This window comes from Urtica dioica, chromosome 5, assembly GCF_054948205.1.
Source record: "Urtica dioica subsp. dioica isolate 48M chromosome 5, U.dioica_male_clone48M_v1_H2, whole genome shotgun sequence".
Classification (NCBI taxonomy): Eukaryota; Viridiplantae; Streptophyta; class Magnoliopsida; order Rosales; family Urticaceae; genus Urtica; species Urtica dioica.
The window spans coordinates 38,193,149-38,214,980 of NC_142760.1; the positions used below are offsets into that span (position 1 = coordinate 38,193,149).

Consider the following 21,832-nt stretch of genomic DNA (forward strand, 5'->3'; position numbering starts at 1 on the left):
ATTGAAACCAAAACCGAATTCATATTAAATAAAATTGGTGTTCAACAATAATCCAAAGCAATAAAATAAATAAAAGAAAGGAAGAAAAAAGAACGATTGAATTCGGATAAGGAGAACTCGTCGGGTTGTCAATTCCGTTGAAGAACGCCGTTTCCTCTTTCAAAAGCTCTCAAGAACAACCAAACAATAAAATAGAAACTAAAACTGAAGGGAAGATTCTGTTTTCAGAACTTAGAGTCTAATATATAGGTTAAGTGGTGATTTTCGGAGCATATTGGGCCTTTGGAATGGGTTGATTCGCTCAAAAACATCAAAAACGGAAAGTAAGTCCGTCAAAACCCGAAGAAGGGCGCGGCGTGCGGTCCTCCTTGCGCGGCGCGCGGATCCAAATTTCAGCTATGCGCGGAGCGCGCGTAAGACTCTGTGATTTTCATGTTTGCGTTTCCCGGTATGCGCGGCGCGCGACTTGAGGCGCGCGGCGCGCGGTCTCGTTCTTTGCCTTGGCGCGGCGCGCGATGGTGGTTGCGCGGCGCGCTGTCTCGCCAATTTCCTTGCTTGTGCTTTTTGACTCTATTTCGACCGTTTTATCTCCAAATCCCGTCCTTTTTCCACGAAATTGATTGTAGACGCTCTATTGCTCATCTAAACCTGAAATTACTCAAAAACCTACTAAAACCATTAAAATACTTGAGGACTCGTCGGTTTTTGGTTCGGGAAATAGGAGTTTTACGCGTGATTAACGCACCTATCAATGGTGGAGTGACTTCATGAATAATTCCATGTTGAGCACAAAATGTACCAAATGGTTCCACATATTCATCTCCACGATCACTACGCACCGTTTTAATCTTTTTACCAAGTTGATTCTCAACTTCCAATTTGTACATGGTAAATTTCTCAATTGCCTCATCTTTGCTTTTAAGCAAATACACATAACAATACTTCGTACTATCGTCAATAAAAGTCACAAAGTATTTGTTACCACCTATCGTAGGCATGAATTTCAAATCGCATAGATCGGTATGGATTAATTCAAGTGACCCACTTTTCCTTTCAACACTATGAAAAAATGTTCTCGTTAATTTGGCTTCAACACATATCTCACATTTGTGTTTAGAATCAATATTAAATTTTGGTATACAATCCAAATTAATTAATTTGCGCAAAGTATCATAATTCACATGACCAAGTCTACCATGCCACAAATTAGATGACTCAAGCATATACGCAGAAGAGGAAGCATTCTCATTATCATTCTTGCCAGTAATGGCGATTACATTCATCTTCCACATATTATCTTTGATATAGCATTTACCCACATACATCCCATTTTTACTAAGAACAATCCTTTGAGACTCAAAAACCATCTTAAACCCATGGTTACAAAGGAGAGTTCCAGAAATAAGATTCTTCCTAATGTCGGGTACGTAGAGAACGTTGGTGAGCTTCATTTCCTTTCCTGAGGTCATTTTGAGGATGACGTGGCCAATCCCCATGACGTCGGAGGTGGCCAAATTTCCCATGAACAGCTTCTCCCCAGTCGGGCGCATGTCGAGCGAGCAAAACGCGGTTTTGTCGGAGCAAACATGGCGGGTAGCTCCAGTGTCTAGCCACCACTCCTTGGGGTTTGAATCGACCAAGTTAACTTCGGAGACCACGGCGACGAGAAATTGGTCATCTCTCTCGGTCTCGACGGCATTGGCCTCACTCTTCTTCTTCTTTTGTGGCTTTCGGCAATCCGCGGCGCGGTGACCTTCTTTGTCGTAGTTGAAGCATTTTCCAACAAACTTTTGTTGGTTTTTCTTCTTGAAAGCAGCCCCCTTAGCCCCAAGCTTGTTGGCGGGATTCTTGCCTCTCGAGCCTTCACCATGCTCGACCATGTTGGCTCTCTCGGACGTGGTTTTGAACCTCTTGTCGGAGCCACGGTTGTCTTCCTCTATGCGAAGGCGAACCACCAAATCTTCAAGACTCATTTCCTTTCGCTTGTGCTTAAGGTAGTTCTTGAATTCCTTCCAACCCGAAGGTAGCTTCTCGATGACGGAGGCAACTTGGAAAGACTCGCTAATGGTCATTCCCTCGGCTTGAATCTCGTGAAAGATAAGTTGTAAATCTTGCACTTGACTCACGACCGTCTTATTGTCCACCATTTTGAACTCGAGGAAGCGGCCCACGATGTACTTCTTTGAGCCCGCGTCCTCGGTCTTGTATTTCCGATCGAGTGATTCCCAAAGCTCTTTGGAAGACGCCTTGGAACTATACACGTTGTATAGGGAGTCCGCTAGACAATTCATCACATAATTCCGACACAAATAGTCGGAATCTTTCCAAGCGAGAAACGCCATTCTCACTTTCGGATCGGTCTCGTCCTCTTGGAGAGTCGGAGGATCGTCGGTTAAAAACCGTACAAGACCAATGGTGGTCAAATAGAAGAGCATCTTTTGTTGCCATCTTTTGAAGTTCAAGCCATCGAACTTCCCCGGTTTCTCGGCCGGCATCATTACGGGAGGCCCTCGGACCGCGCCCGCATTTTGAACATGACCCGCGGGTCCGTTCACGGCCATAGCCGCCATCGATTGAACAAGACCCTCGGGTCCGTTCCCGGCCGAAGCCTCCGCCAAGTTTTGTACGACAATGCTCGGGTTTGAGGCGTTGGTCGTCAAAACCTCCACGTTGGAAGGCAGCGGGATGATCGGATTCCCCGACGCATCCACTCCGTTCACAAAGTTGTTGTTGTTGTTATTTTCCACTACTACAAAAGAAAACACCCAAGTCAAATTGTTGAAACGATCAACACAAATAATAATAAATACGAAAACTCCTTCCACGAGCAAGCTGTCTAAGAGCAGCTATTACTTTAAGATTGCTAGATATATTACTAGAAAAAATATTTAATTTTCTGGAAAATTAAAACCAACAGCTTGAGGAAAGGAAAAAAAAATTACAACACAACAATATTATGAACAGAGAAAAATAAACAAAAAGAGAAGCAACGACGAGGACCGTTCGACGGTCTCCTTAAAGTAATATTGCCCTCCCCGTGGGTGCCGGAAACGACGAGCAATTTACCTCCCAGGATACAACGGCGGAATGAGAAGAGATTGCACCAAACTGACTTCTCCGGCGAACTAAACCTGTAACAGAACTGATCACCGACTACAAAAAGGAAAACAATTTCTGGGAGAGATAAGGAACTGAGAGAAGCAGTAAAACACTTGTGAATTTTCTGCGTGTGTTCGAATGAGAAGAGCAAACCTCTATATAAAAAGGCCAAGACTGAGTTGTTTGAAGTTCCAAAACTGTCCAGCCTTAAAGGCATTTAAAACAGGTTATTGCAACCATTTAATACACGGTCTTGAACTCATGGCCAAGTGAACAGTCAAACGTTTTCAGCCTTAATGGCATTATTACACAGCCATAAAGAGTACTTAAAGCTCAAAGAACCATTGGATTGAAGAATCCAAACTGTTGGTTTTAAGTCTCAAACGTACGCTCTGTCTCTTCGTCTGGTCGAGCTCGTCTAGTCGAGCTCGTCCAGTCGAGCTGGAGAGACTTCGACACTCAGTCCAGTCGAGCTCTTCCAGTCTAGCTTGTCCAGTCGAACTGACTTCGTCACTAAGTCCAGTCGAGCTCGTCCTGTCGAGCTTGTCCAGTCGAACTCGTCTAGTAGAGCTCGCCTCGCCCAGTTGAGCTCGCCTCGCCCGGTCGAGCTGGACTAGTCGAGCTCGTCCAATTAAGCTCGCCTCGTCCAGTCGAGCTGGACCAGTCGAGCTCGTCCAATTGAGCTCGCCTCGTCCAGTCGAGCTCGTCCAGTTGAGCTCGCCTCGTCCAGTCGAGCTGGACTGACTTAGTCCATTCGTCCACTTTCTCAATGTGACAGAAAGCATACTTTACACTACATCAATTTCTCATTCATTCTAGCTCCGTTTTTGGCAAAATTATAATCGATATTACCCCCATTCCGCAAGGAAGAATAATACGAAAGAATTATCAAATTGAGTGGACCCCACTCAAAATTTTGCCTAACATCAGCAGCTTAATAGACAATAAATACTCAATAATGTCCATTTTCCTCTCTAATATTCCAACAGATCAGTCATCTTATCATATACTTAGTTACAAAACCTTTTGTGTGTGTATAATATAAGCTGTAGATCGATCCCGTTAAAAGAATTGATGAAAGTCAATAATGTTACGCCTGGTTTGTCTCAATAAAAGATAACAAAAGAAGAAGCTGCTGACTGGTATACATAGTATACGCATATATTTATTTTAGCCATATAAATTATAATATAGCTACAAATTTTTCATGCACATGTATGCGATAACGTGCAAATGTACCGATAACGTGCAAATGTACCACCGTCCCAATAAAGAAATAAAATCAACAGATCAGTAAGGCTTAGGTTTAGGAAACATCCAGTGAAGTTTCATATCTCTATTTTTCTTTTTTAAACTTTATTATTAGCTATCTAGTAAGAGATCTAGCTATATATATATACAACCCTTTTCCTGAGTACATCATTTTCCGTTTACATGCAAAGCCAACAAATAAAAATAATAGAAATGCCAGAGATTGCTTTCTCTTCCGTTTTGGATATTCTGGGGAGACGTAACCAACCAGTCAGGAATTCCGATATCGAACTTCTGAGGACGGAGCCGGAAACACTAAACCGGTTGATGGAAGAGGTCGACGGAAGCTTAAAGGACGAGCACGTGAAGGCGTACGCGAGCCAGATGAGGGAAGTAGCGAACCTCATTGAAGATGTTCTCGACGAGTACGATCTGCGCAGCGGCGACCAAACCGGCGCCATAATCAGAAAGCTGAGAAGTCGCGACAATCTGAGCGGCGACGTAAAGAGAATCAAAGATTTGCTAGCCAAAGTCCGGGACACACGCGTGCAATACAACATCAGGGACCGTGTGTCGTCCATCGAGAAGGAGACAGTCGACTACCGGCTCTTCGTCACCCCGATGAGCGAAGAAGAGCCTCTCGTCGGCGCAGACACGGCTGTCAGAGATCTCACCGCTGCTCTGTTGGAGGGCGGAGAGCAAAAGAGGTCGGCCCTCGCGGTCTTGGGCGGCGGAGGGATCGGAAAAAGCACTTTGGCGAGAAGGGTATTCGCGAGCGACGCGGCAAAGGAGCGGTTTCAGATCCGTGCCTGGGTCGAGGTGCCACAAGGACGAATCGTGGTCGAGGAGATTCTCTCGAGGACGGCTTCGCAGGTGCTCGGCCAGACTTTGAAGGACGGGACTACATCGAAGGAGGAGCTCGTCGGGGCGCTGAGAGGGAAACGGTACTTGATCGTGTTCGACGACGTGTGGACGGAACAGCTCTGGCGCGTCGCCAGAGACTTCTTGCCCAACGGTGTGGTCGGAAGCAGGGTGATGATCACGACGCGGCACGAGGTCGTCGCAGCTTCTTTCGTGAAGACCGCGTCCGACTTCGTATACAGAGCGAAGCGTCTCTCGGAGCGGAGCGCGTGGGATCTCTTCTGCGGCATCGCTTTCCGAAGAAGCTTCGGCGGCGAGATGGGCTGCCCCGAAGAGCTACGGGAACGCTCGGCGGAGATCGTCGAGATGTGCGAAGGGATTCCGCTCGTGATCAGGGCCGTGGCGGGCCTCGTGCTGAGAAAATCGGGCCAGCTGCGGGAGTTGAAGAAGCTGCTTCAGAGTTTCAGCCTCGAGAACCCGAGCCTCGCTAGGCCGTCGAAGGTCATGGCCCGAAGCTTCGACGATCTGCCTCAGCGCCTGAGAAAGTGCTTCATGTACTTCAGCGTCTTCCCGAAGGAGTCGCTGATCCGCGTCGAGAACCTGGTCAAGTTTTGGGTCGCCGAGGGGTTTGTGCAGCGGAGGGAAGGGGAGACGATTGAAGAAGTGGCCGAGGAGTACTTGAAGGAGCTCGTCGAAAGAAACCTCGTCGAAGTGTGTGAGGGTTTCCACGGCATTGATAGGTTTTGCCGTGTCCATAACTTGATGCATGAGATCGCCCGCAAAAAGGCTAGCGACCGCGACTTCTGTATGTTCGGCGATGGAGAAAGCTCTAGCTCAAGAGGAAAATCCCGGCGCATGGTCATCTCCTCCGCCGAAGGCGTTGCAAGTGCTTCAAATGCCGCAGAAGGATATCAGATTCGCTCTGTGTTTCTTTGGAACACCGGCCCTCTGACCGATTCAATTCTGGTGAAGTTGTTCAAGAGGTATTACCTTCTGACAATGTTGGACATTGAGAATTCCGGGCTCGAAGTCCTCCCCAAAGAGGTGGGATATTTGTTGTGTCTAAACTACCTGAGCGTGAAGAACACGAGAGTGAGGAAACTCCCAAGGACGATACGGAAGCTGAGCAAACTAGAGGTGTTGGATCTAAGTGGAAGCCTCTTGGCTGAGCTACCAATGGAGATCGCAAAACTCGGCAGTCTCCGACACTTATTGGCAAGCCGCGGGGACAATGACGGAGCCGCACTTGGCTTTGCAAAAGGCGTGAAGATCAAGGAAGGGATCGGGGCTCTTACAAACCTACAAACGCTCGCGACAGTCGATGCGAGCCTCAGCGGCGTGGATGTCATACAAGAAATGAAGAAGTTGAAGCAGCTGAGAAGCTTGAGGGTCTCGAGACTGACCTCCTACATCGCGTACGCTCTCTGCCCATGCATCGGCGAGATGAAACATCTCGAGTCTCTGCATCTAGAAGCGCTGAAGAACGAGACACTCGACTTGCAAACGGTACTGATCCCACCCACTCGCTTGGAGAGTTTGGTCTTGAAAGGTAAGCTGCGGAGGCTCCCCGATTGGATCTCCCGCCTCGGAAGCATTCGCATAATATGTCTGAGCCTCTCGAGCCTGGAATACGACCCGTTAAATCGTTTCAACCATTTGCTTGAACTCGAGTCTCTCTTGCTCTACGGTGCGTACCTGGGTTCCCGGCTCAGCTTCAAGGACGGCTTCAGAAAACTCAAACTCCTCGTGTTGAGAGAGATGCCGGGACTAGAGGCAGTCGAGATTGCAGACGGTGCCATGCCTCTTCTAGAGGAGTTGAAGATCGGGCCGAGCCCGCTTCTAACGGAATTGCCAGCTGGCATCTCTCGGTTGAGCTGCCTGAAAGTCTTGTCGTTCTATGATATGCCCAACGAATTCGTGCTCCGCGTTTCGAAAGTCCAGCTCGAACCTACCCTTCTGTTTTGGTACAAAAACGCCACCGGAAGCGGGTACGTTTCGCACCGGCCAGGAGAGCTGGATCTGCGGCGCCGCCTGAGCCATGGCGGTTCTGACGCAGACGCAGCTGGTGTCTGCCGGGATGATATCTGGCCGAGTTTCTCTCATGGAGAGGACGAAGGAGACACGGACTCGGTCGGGAGTTTGTCCGACAGCGAGAGCCTAGCAGATACGGCTTCGCCCTCAAGTGTCCCATTGAAGAAGATTCGACGTCGCTTCTCTTGGAGCGATGTCGAGGACAAGCCGACCATGTTCAAGAAACTCCGTCGGACGAGTCTCACGAGTGATGTGCAGAGTGTTTACAGCGACGACGTTTTGGAGTGACCGAAAAGCAATCGGGTAATTTGTATACTTTGGAAAGTTGTAGTTCTGATTTCAACTAGCTGATAGTTCGCTGCTTAATCATGTCTCTGAATGACGACGATCTCACGTAAATGCCATCATTTACACAACTTTTATTTTTCTTTCCCTGTTTTGGTTCTTTCTAAATTCTGCCTACATGTTCAGTCTCTTTTGTAGTACGATCTGGTGCATTTACTCAAACTGGTTTAATATTGTAACTAATGTCCATCTCCATACTCATTTAATCTTTATAATCAATCAATCAATAAAAAATGTTCACGTTATTAGTACAACACAAGAAACTGAGTTGAGAAATGTTCCTACAGTTCGTATTTGCTCCCTTGATGTGCTTTGTCGGATCGAACACGCAAAAGAATTAGAAAATGAAAATATCTAGACGTTAGCTTGGGAATTCCTAGAGAGTATGTATGTTCATGTATATATCCACACGAACCTGATTGTTTTTGGTCAATCATCAATGTCATCACTTGTGTAAAAACTGACAGAAAATTTGATCAACAAATAGGCTGCCACTTCTCTAGTTTGCTTAGTGCACCTACTTTTTCACTCTCGTATTCTTTAAACTCAGGTACTTTAGACACGGTAGATCTCCCACTTCTTTAGAAAGAATTTCCAGCGGAGAATTTTCCATGTCAAATATTGTCATCTGAAAAAACTTCTTGAACAATACTTAACCAAATCAGGGACGCTCGGAGGGTCAGTATTCCAAATAAAAACCGAGCAAATCCAAACTTCTTCCATCGTCGTGGATCAGCGGCTCTTCTGCGAAGACGCTGAAATACATGAAACAGTTCTTCGGGTGTGAAAGCAGATCGTCGAAGACGAGATTCTCAAAGAGCCTCGACCACTCCTCTGGCAGCTTCGGTGACGTCGAAAGCAGTCCTGCAGAAATTCCTCAGAATCTCCTCTGCTGTGACAATGGTCCAAGCGTGGATCTTAAAGTAAACCACCACCGCGTTTGCTGTCGTATATCCTCTTGCTCGGAAAAGTTTTTTCCAATCCCTACCAACAAGCTCTTCCATTGAGTAGATCCAGCTCCGGCTGACTGGTACGATCCGGAACTGCTAGTTAATACAATTCGTGTTTGATAATGGAGAAATGTTGGGGTTTCATTTCATCTCCAAGCGCTCTGTTTTATTACTTGCGTTACAATGCATTGCTGGGAATTAAGAGAAAAACGTCCCGGGATGTTGTTTCCGAAACCTAAAGCTTTTCAAGTCAAGAATTTGTTTAGAGATTGGGCCAGAGCCAAAGCCCAAACTCGAGAAGAAGGGAGCCTTCAATCTAAGAAACAATTCCACATATATCTCCTTTGAAGATAGCGATTCCTTAAATATCTATCATTTGCACAACCAATAAAGAAACCAATAAATATCTATCATTTGAAGATAGCCCAAACTTCCATGAATATATTGTCTTATAATTTCAGATGATTTTATGTTATCTTAAATGAAACCAATAAAGAAAAGTAAATCTTTTACAGTAAAAAAGTTAAGTATTGTAATTGAGGAGCAATTTTAAAGTTTCCCTGGATGGTTCCAGGTTTTTTATTTTTTAAATTATTTTATAAACCACCATCACTGAAAGTTCATAAGACTAAAAAAAAATATCATGTGACAAATATTTCCATTTTGACAACTAAATTAAACAAGGATAAATAACATAAATGTTCCAGGGACTTTTACACGTTTAATAATATATCTCTTAACTAAATTTTGTCGACAAACATTTACCTTGAATCATAACTACATATATAATAATTTTTTTAGTTTTGTCTAAACGCGGCGTCCATTGTGCAGCAACCAATCTTTGCTTATTAAAGTGTTGCAACAGAATTATCTAGACGAGTTTTAGACTAAACTAACAGAAGTATATGTAAGCAGTCATTAATTTACTGTAATTGTTCGCCAACAAAATTCAGTCAAGGCCGTATTGTAATAAGAGTAAAAGTGGATGGACATTTATGTCATTTATCCTTTAAACAGTATATAATGAAGGCTAAAAACTTTATTTCTAAAAAATACTATTTTTAATAAATTTCTCATTTGTAAATGGACTTGGTCGGACTGATTCTCATTGGTCATACCGGTTGCCTTTACCAACAAGCCTGATAAATAGTCTAACTACTATACATAGACCGAAACAATTTGTATGAATGGAACACAAAGTGAGAGAGAGCCAATTAAAACAGAGAAGCCCGCTCCACTAATTCCCTGCGTTGACGATATAAAATTAAATCAACACCCACAATAAAAATAAAAATAAGAGTGCATTAGGAAAATAGCCAACTTGAATGTTTGGCATTGCTAAATAGTCAATGTTTAGTGAATCTTATATAAATAGCCACTTTCAGATGTAAATCTTAGGTAAATAGTCACTTTCATATAACAAACATTGACTATTTACTTAAAGTTTACGTCTAATAGTGTTTATTTACCTAACATTTACCAAACGTTGGCTATTTAACAATGCCAAACGTTTAAGTTGGTTATTTTCCTAATTTTCTGTAAAAATAAAATACTAAGTGCAGACATGTTGTTCTATATTTCTCATTTCAACCTCGCCTCCTCGGTGATCCGCGAGAGCTTCTCACTCTCATTGGCCTTCTCGTTTCGGGCTTGTGTCATAGCATCTCGAGGATTTTATATGAGAGCCAGCGAAACTTCCCGTTCAATTAAAGCAACACGTATTCGATGAAAACTATGATCACCAAATCACTAGCGCAGCCCATCATCGCGATTTCCTTATAATAGAGCTCAGTTTTGGTATTTGAATCATGATAAAGATTCAACGGCGATGGCTCGACGTCTGAACCGCGACAAGTCTTAATCAACAAAAATCCACACAAGTCAAAATTTCCGGCAAAGGACTCGTTGGTGAACATTTTGAAATGGCTGGCCCAAAGTATCGGTCCCTCGAGTCGGTTCTGAGATAGGTTCAAGAATGAAAGCCACATAATATCTGACAGCTCAGCGAGAATACAACCGATGAGCTCGTTCGCAGAGAGATCTAACCATTCGAGGTCGGTCAAGTTTCCCAAGGAAGATAGTATAGTACCAGAGAAATCATTGTTTTAGAGATCAACAGTCGATCGAGAGTATGGTTTGGATTCTCAAGAGCTGAGTGTACGAGCCTTTCTTGGTGACCATCACGGATTCATGATAGTATTCTTTTCACATGTAACATATCTTCGCGTTCCTCGCGCCCGTCATCTCCATGGCTCGGAAGTTCCTGAAGTATTCTTCTAGAAGAGCCCCGTAGAATTCATTATGTAACAAGTGCATGATTTTGAGCTTTCCAAGATTAGGTTTTCTAGCAATATGGCCATGAAACCCGCTGATCTCAAACGATGACTTGAAGCGCCGGAAGAGATTCGAGCCAGAGAGGGAACTTGTCGTTCAACGCGTTCTTTGAGTTTATCCCATTCAGATTTAGACTCATCAGCGTATTTTCGTACAGAAACGTCGTGGAAATCGCTCCCCGGAAATCGTTCCACCTTCGATTGGAGACGGTGAGATATTTGCTAAAGTTTCCTTGATTGATTTCTCTGGATTGTATGCAATATTCCCGTTCGAGTAAAGCAACATGTATCCAATGGATATCATGATTACAAGACCACTTGCGTATCCTATCGTTCCGATTTTCCAATAATTGAACTTATTTTATATGCTCATATCACGATAAAGATTCATTTTCGATGGCTCTTCTTTTCAAGTGATGTCCTTGATTCAAATCAAGTCACAGAATAGTGGAAAAACTAGTCTTTCAGTCAACTTTTGCAGCTGTTGAGGAAGTCCCATCCGGCCAAAAATTGAATTCCAAAAGAATACTTGAGGCAATGCAAAGTTATAAAATGCTTCGATATTGGCTATAAGATGATCCATGTTTTCCCAAATGATAACGTCTTATCCTGAAAATATATAGAAAAAAGTAGACTTTTTCCCTGCGAAAGTAGATGGAGTCAACAAGAAGATTATGCGGATATTTTTCTAAGCGGTTGTACGCACGCTACACTAAAAATTTATAACAGCTATAAAAGTCGTGGTTGTTTTTCTAATAGCCGCGACAAAAGTTGTGGCCGTTGCTCCGTTGCTGTTTAGAAACAGTCACGACCAGTCGCGGCTAGATAATAGCCGCGACATAATAGTCGCAAATAGCCACAACATGTCGCGCTAATGTCCGCCATATATTTTCGCGCAAAGTCTTCCCACCTTTGTTAGCCGTCTCTAATTTTCTTGGTTTCCATTGATGACATTTCTTCATATATGTTCTAAAGATCTTCTGCTACGAACAAAAAAACTCATCTTATGAAGGTAATGTCATAAAAAATAGAAATCAGAAACATAAATATAGCAAAGGTTAAGCAAAGGTTAATTCTAACATATAAATTATGGTTATAAATGTGACCAAAGGTGAAGCTTATTGTTTGTCAGTTTTTCATTAAAAATCAGACATTGATGAGATTATAGGGACTCAAAAGTTTACCTCACAAGTGCCTGCTTGCACAAGTAAAATGCCTACACTTGTATAAAGTATTTGTACCATTACGATTGCTCTCTTGAACGAACGGCCTAAACTTTGTTAGATGCATAGGCAAGTCCAATATTGCATCAATTTTGCAAAATTCACCAATATTGCATAATTCTACAAATCACTTAGCACATTCAATCACTAAAACAAACACATACACACACACACACACAGAGAAAAGACACACTTTCACACAAACTTAGGCACACACACAAACTTAAGCGCACGCACACACATAGAAAAGACACACTTTCAGACAAACTTACACACACACACACATGCACACAAACTTAAGCGCACACACAGAGAATACTCTCTCTCTCTCTCTCTCTCTCTCTCTCTCTCTCTCTCTCACTCACTCACACACACACACACACACACACTTGGTGAGTACATTTCTTACGTATGAATCCACCCTCATTTAGCTTGAATCTAACGCATTCTTGAGTAAATTTGACGGTTATTATGAGTGTTTCAGGTGAATTTCATACTTTAGATGTATAATTAGGTGCTAGGGCGACTTTGGACCTATTTTGGAGCTCCCGGGAGTCAAAACGAGCAAAAACGGAAAAAGTCAAAGTTGAGAATTGCAAAAAGAAGACTCACCGCGGCGCGGAGAAAGTGGGAGCGCCGCGGTGAAACTCCAGTGGATTTGCGCGCTGGGAGACGGCCAAGATCGCGACGCGATGGAATCTGAGTGCAGCGCGGTGGACATTGGCACGGCACACTGACGACAGATTTAAAGAGATTTCTCTTAATCTTGAGCAAATCTGGGCCATTAGATCTCATCTAAAGGCTCGGATTGACTCCGAAAATACATCTTTGACCTAATAAAACACCTTTTGTAACCTAAAAACACAATCTATCTTTCATTCTAGTTTATTATTCTACTTTGCATCTTTTGAGAGCTTTTGAGAGGAGAGATAGCGTTCTTCGTTTGAATTGACAACTCCGACTGTGCACTTGAACTCCATTAATAGTTTCCCTTCTTTCCTTGTCTTTACTTTTATTTTTGCAAACTCTGAATTATTGCTCTTCATATTCATTCTCTTGCTTTCTATAATTCCTTTTTTTTATCGATAATCATGAATTCCATTAGAGGCTAGGTCTTTAATAGGGTTGCGATATAGTCGAAATTATTAATGGTTAGGGGGTTTCATTAGTGTTAGATTATGCTTTAATTGATTCAATAATATGCTTGCTTGATTGAAATTATTCTTAATGCTTTCTTTTGCTTGATCACCATTAGAATTGCCTGCTAAGAGTATTTAGCTACTCGAGAGAGATTAAAGACTCGTGCTTTTATTTTAGTCTCCATAATTGATCCTAGGTTAGTAGAAAACTTAGGCAGTTCATGTAATCGTTAGAATTCTTGTGCTTATTGCGTGTGATTGCTTTAATAGGATTAGAGGCCGAGAGGATAACAATCTGACAATTACATAGGTTTGCTAGATAACTCAAGAGAGGCTAGTGAATATCGTAGAGTGAGATTAGTTTGCATGAAAGCAATTCTTGTTGTTCGTACCCGAAACCTATAATCCAGTGTTTTCCAAAGAAATTGTAACCCCTAATATATTGGGCGACAAGTACGCTTGCGTGTGTGAATTATTTCGCAACCACACTCAATCACACACACACACACACACACACACACACACACACACACACACACACACACACACACACACACACACACACACACACTCACACACTTACATACATAAACACACACAGACCACGCACACAAAATCACATACACATTCGCTCAAACACACACCCGGATCTTTGGGCAGGGCTGAGAATATGAAACATAAAACAAATCATTAGAGCACACAATACATAGAAAACAGACACACATTCACATAAACTTAAGCGCGCGCACACAGAAAACATACACTCACTCAGTTACATAACATACATACTACACACTCAAACACACCCAAATCTGTGGGCGGGACTGAGAACCTGAACAAATTATTAGAACACACAATACACATGTTGAACTACATACACATGCACATACACATACACAAAGACACACGCAAAAATAGAACACACACACAACCACATATAACACACACAAACACTCACTCGCTCATGGACTCACACATACATACACGTACACACATACATAAATAGACACAAGAAAATACACACATACATACATAGAAAATCACACATAGACACACAAAATAGATAGAGTATGACATCAAGAATTGAGAAATGAATTGACATGGACATCCAACAATAAACACAAACTATCATCAAATAACCTTCAATTTCATAAACTCAATTAAAAAATCCCTAAATTGTTTTATTGAAATTCGTCTAGAAGAAGATAAATTAGAATTTTACCTTCCAAGATAGACGAACTTCGGTGTGTTTAGAGTTTTTTAAGACAAGATCTATCTTTCTTCTTCTGCAATTCTCGATGATGCATCACTGATGTCGATTCTTGAAAACCCTTTTATGACATTTTTAATATCGACAAGGAAGGCTTAAAACTCCAAAGAATAAACCAAAAAATAAATCAAATTTTTTCTAAAATATGAACAAAATATACAAAAATTAGGTCACAAACCTTGCCCGTCGATGGACTTGGGGAAGAGTGATAAGTATGTTTTATACGTACTAATCTCTCTTTCCCGAGCATGATTCTAGCGAGTTCTCAAGTGTATTTGAAAGTTATTGGTATTTTATAGTGAGTTTCAGGTTTTGGGCTTTGGGAGTCACTTAGAAGAAAACGAAAGAGAAAACGGGACAAAACGGTAACTTTTGAGCGAAGTCAATGAATATTGGAGCTGGTCAATGCCTGGGCACGCCGCGCTACACATCACCGTGGCGTGTTGAAGAGGCAGCAACAGATTGTCGAGAAAGACGACCACCAGCGCGCCGCAAAGAAAAAGATTTTCCAAAAATTTGCATTGGCGTGTTGCACCAGTCATTCAGTGCGCCGCGCTGATCCCCTGCATGGCGTGCTGAAGCCCAGATCAGGAATGTTTATTACCCAATTTTACATGTTTTATAGCCTTTGGATCCAATCCAAAGACCCATATTGCTCCAAAAAAAACACCCATAGACCTATATATTCGACCTTGTAACCTCAAAAATACATATTTTCATTTATTTTTGTTTTTGTTAGAGTTTTTGATTAACTTTTGAGAGCTTTTTGAAGAGAGAAAAAGTTATCTTAGTTGGAATTGACGCCTCTGACTTGTCTCTTGAACTCAAATTCAATCGTTCTTTTTTCTTCCTTTCTTTTATTCATTGCTTTTGAATATTGTTGAACATCAATTTAGATTAATACGAATTCTTTTTTTCTTTCGTTGTTTATTTTAATGCTTATAATTATGTGTTATGTTTAGTGATGATCATAAACACCATTAGAAACTAGGTTTCTTAAGGAATTGCAATGTAGTCGAGATTGATGATGGTCTGGGGGTTCGTTGAGGTTAGATGATGCTTATTTATTTCAAATTATGGACTGCTTGATATGATTTGTGTTTAATATTTTCTAGTGCTTGACCACAATTAGAATTGTTATCTAGGATTGTTTGCAACTCGAGAGAGAGTAAATTTATCATACTTTTATTAATGTCTTCATAGTTGACCAAGGCTTGTAGAAAATTTAGGCAATTTATGTAATCGTTTGAACTCTTGGCATATTGCGTGTAGTTGTTTTGATAGGATTAGCGGCCTAGGGGATAACAATCCGTCAACAGAGACTAGTGGATAATTTTGATTGAGGGAGATTAGCATCCATAGGAGTAGATTTTGTTGTTCAAACTAAAAATCTCCGACCTAGTTAGTTCCGGTGAAATCGTGACCCGGGTCTTACCTTTATTGAAAATTCCTGATTATTCTTTGTTTTTATTTTTACTATTTCCGTTAGTCATTTAAAACCATCTTCCGTTCACCTTGGAATCAATTCGCATTCAAGTTAAAGTAAATCATTGAATTTCTAGTCCTCGTGGGTTCGACACTCATACTTCCATATCTATATTAGTTCAGCGACACATACGCTTGCGTGTGTGATTTTATCATAACAAAGAGCGAATGAGTTGGGACAAGGCAGCTGGCGGCAAAGTAGGTCTCTACGGCGGTTGGGTGAAGAAATTTTAGAGAGAGAGAGAGAGAGGGAGAGAATGAAATGAATTTCACTGAGAGAAAAGACTAAAATTTAGCGATTTTTTTGTAGCAAAAGATATATGCTGCTTTTTTTTAGCGAAAATTTGAGCCAAGATAAGTGCCACTTTTCTTTTAGCAAAAAATAGGAACAGCCGCGACTATTCGCGGCTGTAACCTCAAATGCCGTGGCTATTTAGCCACGACTTGTCACGGTTATAAAAATTGAGGTTGTTGCCTGTATGTACTTGCTGCAGTGACATTGACACACATCATTTGAAATGTTGTGGCATGTGATGGAATGTATCAACGAGGTGCGCCTAATACGACATCATGCAAATTATTTAGCATGAAGATTTTGCTAAAAATATAATGGTATTTTCCGAAGTGGTTGCACACATATCGGCATAGATTATTTCAAATGTTTTTGGCATGGGAAATAATGTGTTAGGGCGTCTCCAACCCCACGCCATAACGCCAAATATGGCGTAAAAACTGTTCCAATCACACGTGATAGCCAACACTAAATTTGGTGATTTAAACAGTATGCCGTGCCACTGTACAACACGGTATTTAAAAAAAAAATTAACATATGAAATTCAAAGGATTTTTTTTTCATATATACATATATTAACCCTATAAATGTTTATAAAACACAAAAACTCATAAATTGACTACAAAAATATCAAAACAAAGTTCAATTAAAACATAAAAATTTAAATATAGGTTACAAAGTTTAAATTAAACACACAAAATAAAATTAAAACTAAAAACAATAGCATAATTTTAAAAGACATAGTAAAAACTTAAAACACAATTTAATAACGGGAAAAATTATTTCCAGTTCCGTCAAGATAATTATAATACTGGGTGTAATCTTGATTTTGATCTCCTTGAGCTTGATCTCCATGAGTTTGATCTTCATGAGCTTGATTTCCCTGAGATTGTTCTTCCTGAGCTTGATTTTGTTGATAATTAGATGCTCGATATTGAGATCCATAATATTCAAAACCTTCTCCTTGTTCTTCATATTGGTTCGTCTGGGCTCTTTTTTGCATAATTTTTTCTTTTTCTTTTACTAGAAATTCACGCATATTTGGGTCGGATATAGTATCCAAATTCATGAATAAAATTTTATTCTCTTCTTTCATTTGAGCTAGCTCAATCTTTTTCTTTCGAAGTTCATTTTTTTGTCTCTGGACTTCAATTCTATCAATATTAGAATCTTTAATAGTTCGGACAAGACTCTCATTTTTGTCCATCATTTTTTTAAATTCTTCAGCATCTTTTTGTTGTTTCTTTGCTTTTTTTTTTTCCACCCATTGGTCTTCCAGATAAATTGCAAGTGCCTTCTTGATCGTTCATGTTAAGATCAAATGAATTCATACCGGGGGTTACAGGTGACTCGGTAGAAAATGATGACGATGACGGATGGTTAAGACCCAAGGACTCGGTATTTGAGCTGTTACCAGCAAATTTCTAAATTCCCTTAAGAATAGGCCACACATGGTCGAATTTGAAGCCCCTCTTGTATTTGGCATCCTCTACCAATACCATCTTCGCTTGAGTTAACTATTACATATTGATAAAAGAATGATGATAAAAAGTTAGTTAGTACAAATAAAAAATAAATATAATGTATACATTTATCGACAAAATAAATACTTACAATGTCTTGTTCCGAAGCACCGCTGATATTCTTATTTTCAATTTGGTTAATACATCCCCTTAGTTTCGAAACAACAGAAATAATGGTTGCCATTCTAGTTTCTAAAGATCTTCTTGGTCTAACTTTTGGATTCCATTTGAGTGATACTCTGTTTCAATTCTTGCCCAAAATTGATCTTTTTTTGGGAAATCCCTATGATTGGGTTTTGAGAAATATCAATATAGGTTTGACACAAGAGTATATCTTCTTGAACAGAGTATGAAGAACTGCGGCTTGAAGTCATGTTTGAAGAAATGAGGTGAAGAATGAATTTGTGAGGAAATAGGTTGAGGAGTAAGTCTTATTTATAGAAATTGAACGGCTAGATTTTAGAAATGCAACGGCTAGATGTTTGTTTCTGATAATGCTAAGAGACAAGATGTGACAGAAATTGAACGGCTAGATTTTAGATCTAAAATTCAATGGTCCAGATCTATTTGTTTGTTTATGATAATGCTCAGAGACAAGATGTGACAGAAATTGAACGGCTAGATTTAAGATCTAAAATTCAATGGTCTGGATCTATTTGTTTGTTTCTGATAATGCTCAGAGACAAGATGTGACATAAATGGAACGGCTAGATTTTAGATCTAAAATTCAATGGTGTGGATCTATTTGTTTGTTTCTGATAATGCTAAGAGACAAGATGTGACAGAAATTGAACGGCTAGATTTTAGATCTAAAATTCAATGGTCCGAATCTATTTGTTTGTTTCTGATAATGCTCAGAGACAAGATGTGGCAGAAATTGAACGGCTAGATTTTAGATCTAAAATTCAATGGTCCGGATTTATTTGTTTGTTTATGATAATGCTCAGAGACAAGATGTGACAGAAATTGAACGGCTAGATTTTAGATCTAAAATTCAATAGTCCGGATCTATTTGTTTGTTTCTGATAATGCTCAGAGACAAGATGTGACAGAAATTGAACGGCTAGATTTTAGATCTAAAATTCAATGGTCCGGATCTATTTGTATATTTCTGATAATGCTCAGAGACAAGATGTGACAGAAATTGAACGGCTAAATTTTAGATATAAAATTCAATGGTCCGGATCTATTTATTTCTTTCTATAAATGATGAGTTTCATACTTGGAAAAATATCACCTCCTTCTTTACCGTATACTTCTTCTCATAAAAAACGATGAATTTTCAATATGGTAGTTCATCTTACATACCATCTTCTTCCTCTTCTTATTCAGATAATGAATTTTATGAAGATCTAGAAAACAAAGTCATATCTCAAATTACTGAAAATAACAATTTCATGCTAAATCGTATGCTAAATACCGAAGGCTCTCATCGTGGATCTATTCCTGGTCATATCGTTATCAACCGTGATCGGGAACAAGCCGCTCGCAATCTCTTCAACGACTATTTTGATTCCCAGAGACAATGTTCCGACGAAGATTTCGAATGAGCCGAGCTTTATTTCTTCAAATTCATGATGCTGTGCAAAGGCATGACAATTACTTTGTCCAACGAAGAGATGGACTCGGTAAACTCGGGTTATCTAGTTTTTAAAAACTAACAGCCGCTTTACGAATGTTGGCATATGGATCACCGACAGACTCCACCGATGAGTATATCAAAATAGGCGAGTCCACAACTTTGGAATGCTTGAAGAGATTTTGCCGTGCTATTGTCGAGGTGTTTAGAGGCCATTATCTTCGAGCACCTAATGCTAATGACGTTGCAAGACTTCTCCACATTAATGAGCGTCGAGGATTTCCAGGTATGTTGGGTAGTTTAGATTGTATGCATTGGAAGTGGAAAAACTGCCCAACAGCTTGGGGAGGTCAATATGCTGGACGTAGTGGATCTCCTACGATTATTCTAGAAGCTGTAGCTGATTATGATCTTTAGATATGACATGCATACTTCGGTCTACCGGGATCTAATAACGATATTAATGTGCTCGAGGCATCTCATCTTTTTGCTAATCTTGTTGAGGGTACTGTTCCACCGGCCAATTATGTCATTAATGGAAAATAATATAGCATGGGTTATTATCTAGCTGATGGCATATACCCAAAATGGTCGACCCTTGTTCAAACTATTCACGATCCACGTGGTAAAAAACAAGTTATTTGCAATGAAGCAAGAAGCATGTAGAAAGGATGTGGAGCGTGCATTTGGAGTGTTGAAGTCAAGATTTGCAATTGTGGCCGGACCATCCCGCTTTTGGAATAAGAAAGTGTTACATGATATCATGACAGCTTGTATTATTTTACATAATATGATAATAGAAGATGAACGCGATGTTAATCCAACCATTGAAGAACGAGCCGAAGTTCCAAATGCTGAAGTTGAGGTGACAGGCGATGAAGATGCTCGATTTCAATAATTCTTAGGTCGACACCGACAAATCAAGAACAGAGACGCTCATATTGAACTTCAAAATGCATTAATTGAGCACTTGTGGAATGAATATACTAATTCTGATAATTAGTACGATGTAATCTATCTTTCAAATGTATGTGTTTATGTTGAATTATTTAAATGTAATGTTTTTAGTAATATTTTTATTTATCTTTTTTTTATTTATCTTAATTTTTGTTAAATATTGGTAAGTACTAAATTATTTTAATCACTTAATTAAAAAATATCACCATTATAATTATTTATTGAAATATTTATTAATAAAGAGATTGTTTTATTTTAATAATATAATTACGGTGAACAGTATTTTTAGTGTGAAATTTGGTGTTATGATTGGAGTTGGAAAAAAAATTTGGTGCTAAATAAACACAAAAGTTGTGTTGAATTAACATCAAATATAGAAAATGAGTTGGAGTTGCCTTAACGAGATGCGTTTACCCCATCTTGCAAATTATTTGGCATGAAGGAGAAGGCGTTGAAAGAAGATTTTGCGAAAAATATAATGGTATTTTCCGAAGTGGTTGTACGCATATTGGAATTACGTCATCAAAACCACCAAACTTTGCATCTTGTGGGATTTTTAATGAATTTCTCACTTGGAAATGGACTTGGTTGGACTGATATCACACGGAAAGACCACCAACTAAATTAAACATGTGATTCTATTGGTCCCTCCGTTTCCTATTCCAATAAGCCCTACAAATAGTCAAACTACTGTGTAATCTGAACTTATAGGAATAAGCATAAACAAACCACAGCAAATCATGAAATCTTCTTAGATTGAATCACATAGAAAGAGAGAGAAATCTGTTGTTGCAGAACCTGGAAAACAAAGTATACACACATACGCACAGTAATATAAATAAACACACTGTGTTTTACTCACAAAATGAAATGGTGAGGAGAGAAATAAATATATCAAAAGATGGTATTTGGGACAATTTTCTTATCTATTTTCTCTGAATAAAAACGTACAAATGATAAGCTATTTATAAGAAAATAAAACATAACTTGAAAACCCTATATTTGCTCCATGATCTTCACAACACGTGAGACCATTTCCACTAACTAACTAACCCTAAAACCACTAACTACGTGATCCTATTTTTTCGGTGCATCAGTTGCACTTTTGACCACTCACGTTCCTAAAATCATGCACACTAATATGTGCTTTATTTGCTCATCCACTTGCTTGACCAAGTCGAGCTTATGGCTAACAAAATCCTCCTCTGATGAATTGTCTCTCAGTTTCATTAACGAAAGTTAATTTTTCGCTAATATCTCTAACTAACTCTTCTGACCGAATCCCTGTTTGAGACCTGTCCAGCTCAGTCAACGCCAGCCTAAACTTACAGAGCAGTTTCTATTATTTTAAGAAATTATAAAATTAAACATTGTATTAGTTAATATGTTCAACCAAGAATTATAAGTTCAAATGTTCTTATAATAAAAAATAAAATATAATAAAAAAAACGTTAAGACGGTTCGATTTGGGTCTAAACCGTGGTTTCAAGTTTA

General features: G+C 40.1%; 1 protein-coding gene and 1 pseudogene across 1 annotated transcript; one reads left to right on the plus strand and one right to left on the minus strand.

The window, feature by feature from the left end:
- The first annotated feature begins 4,563 nt into the window (after positions 1-4,563).
- Positions 4,564-8,301, plus strand: LOC149398329 (disease resistance protein RPM1-like). The gene is made up of 2 exons (XM_089614556.1): positions 4,564-7,545; positions 8,253-8,301. The coding sequence occupies exon 1, from the start codon at positions 4,564-4,566 to the stop codon at positions 7,528-7,530; it is 2,967 nt and encodes a 988-aa protein (XP_089470682.1). The 3' UTR covers positions 7,531-7,545; positions 8,253-8,301.
- An 8,741-nt stretch (positions 8,302-17,042) lies between these two features.
- Positions 17,043-18,016, minus strand: LOC149398330 (uncharacterized; annotated as a pseudogene).
- Positions 18,017-21,832: the final 3,816 nt, after the last annotated feature.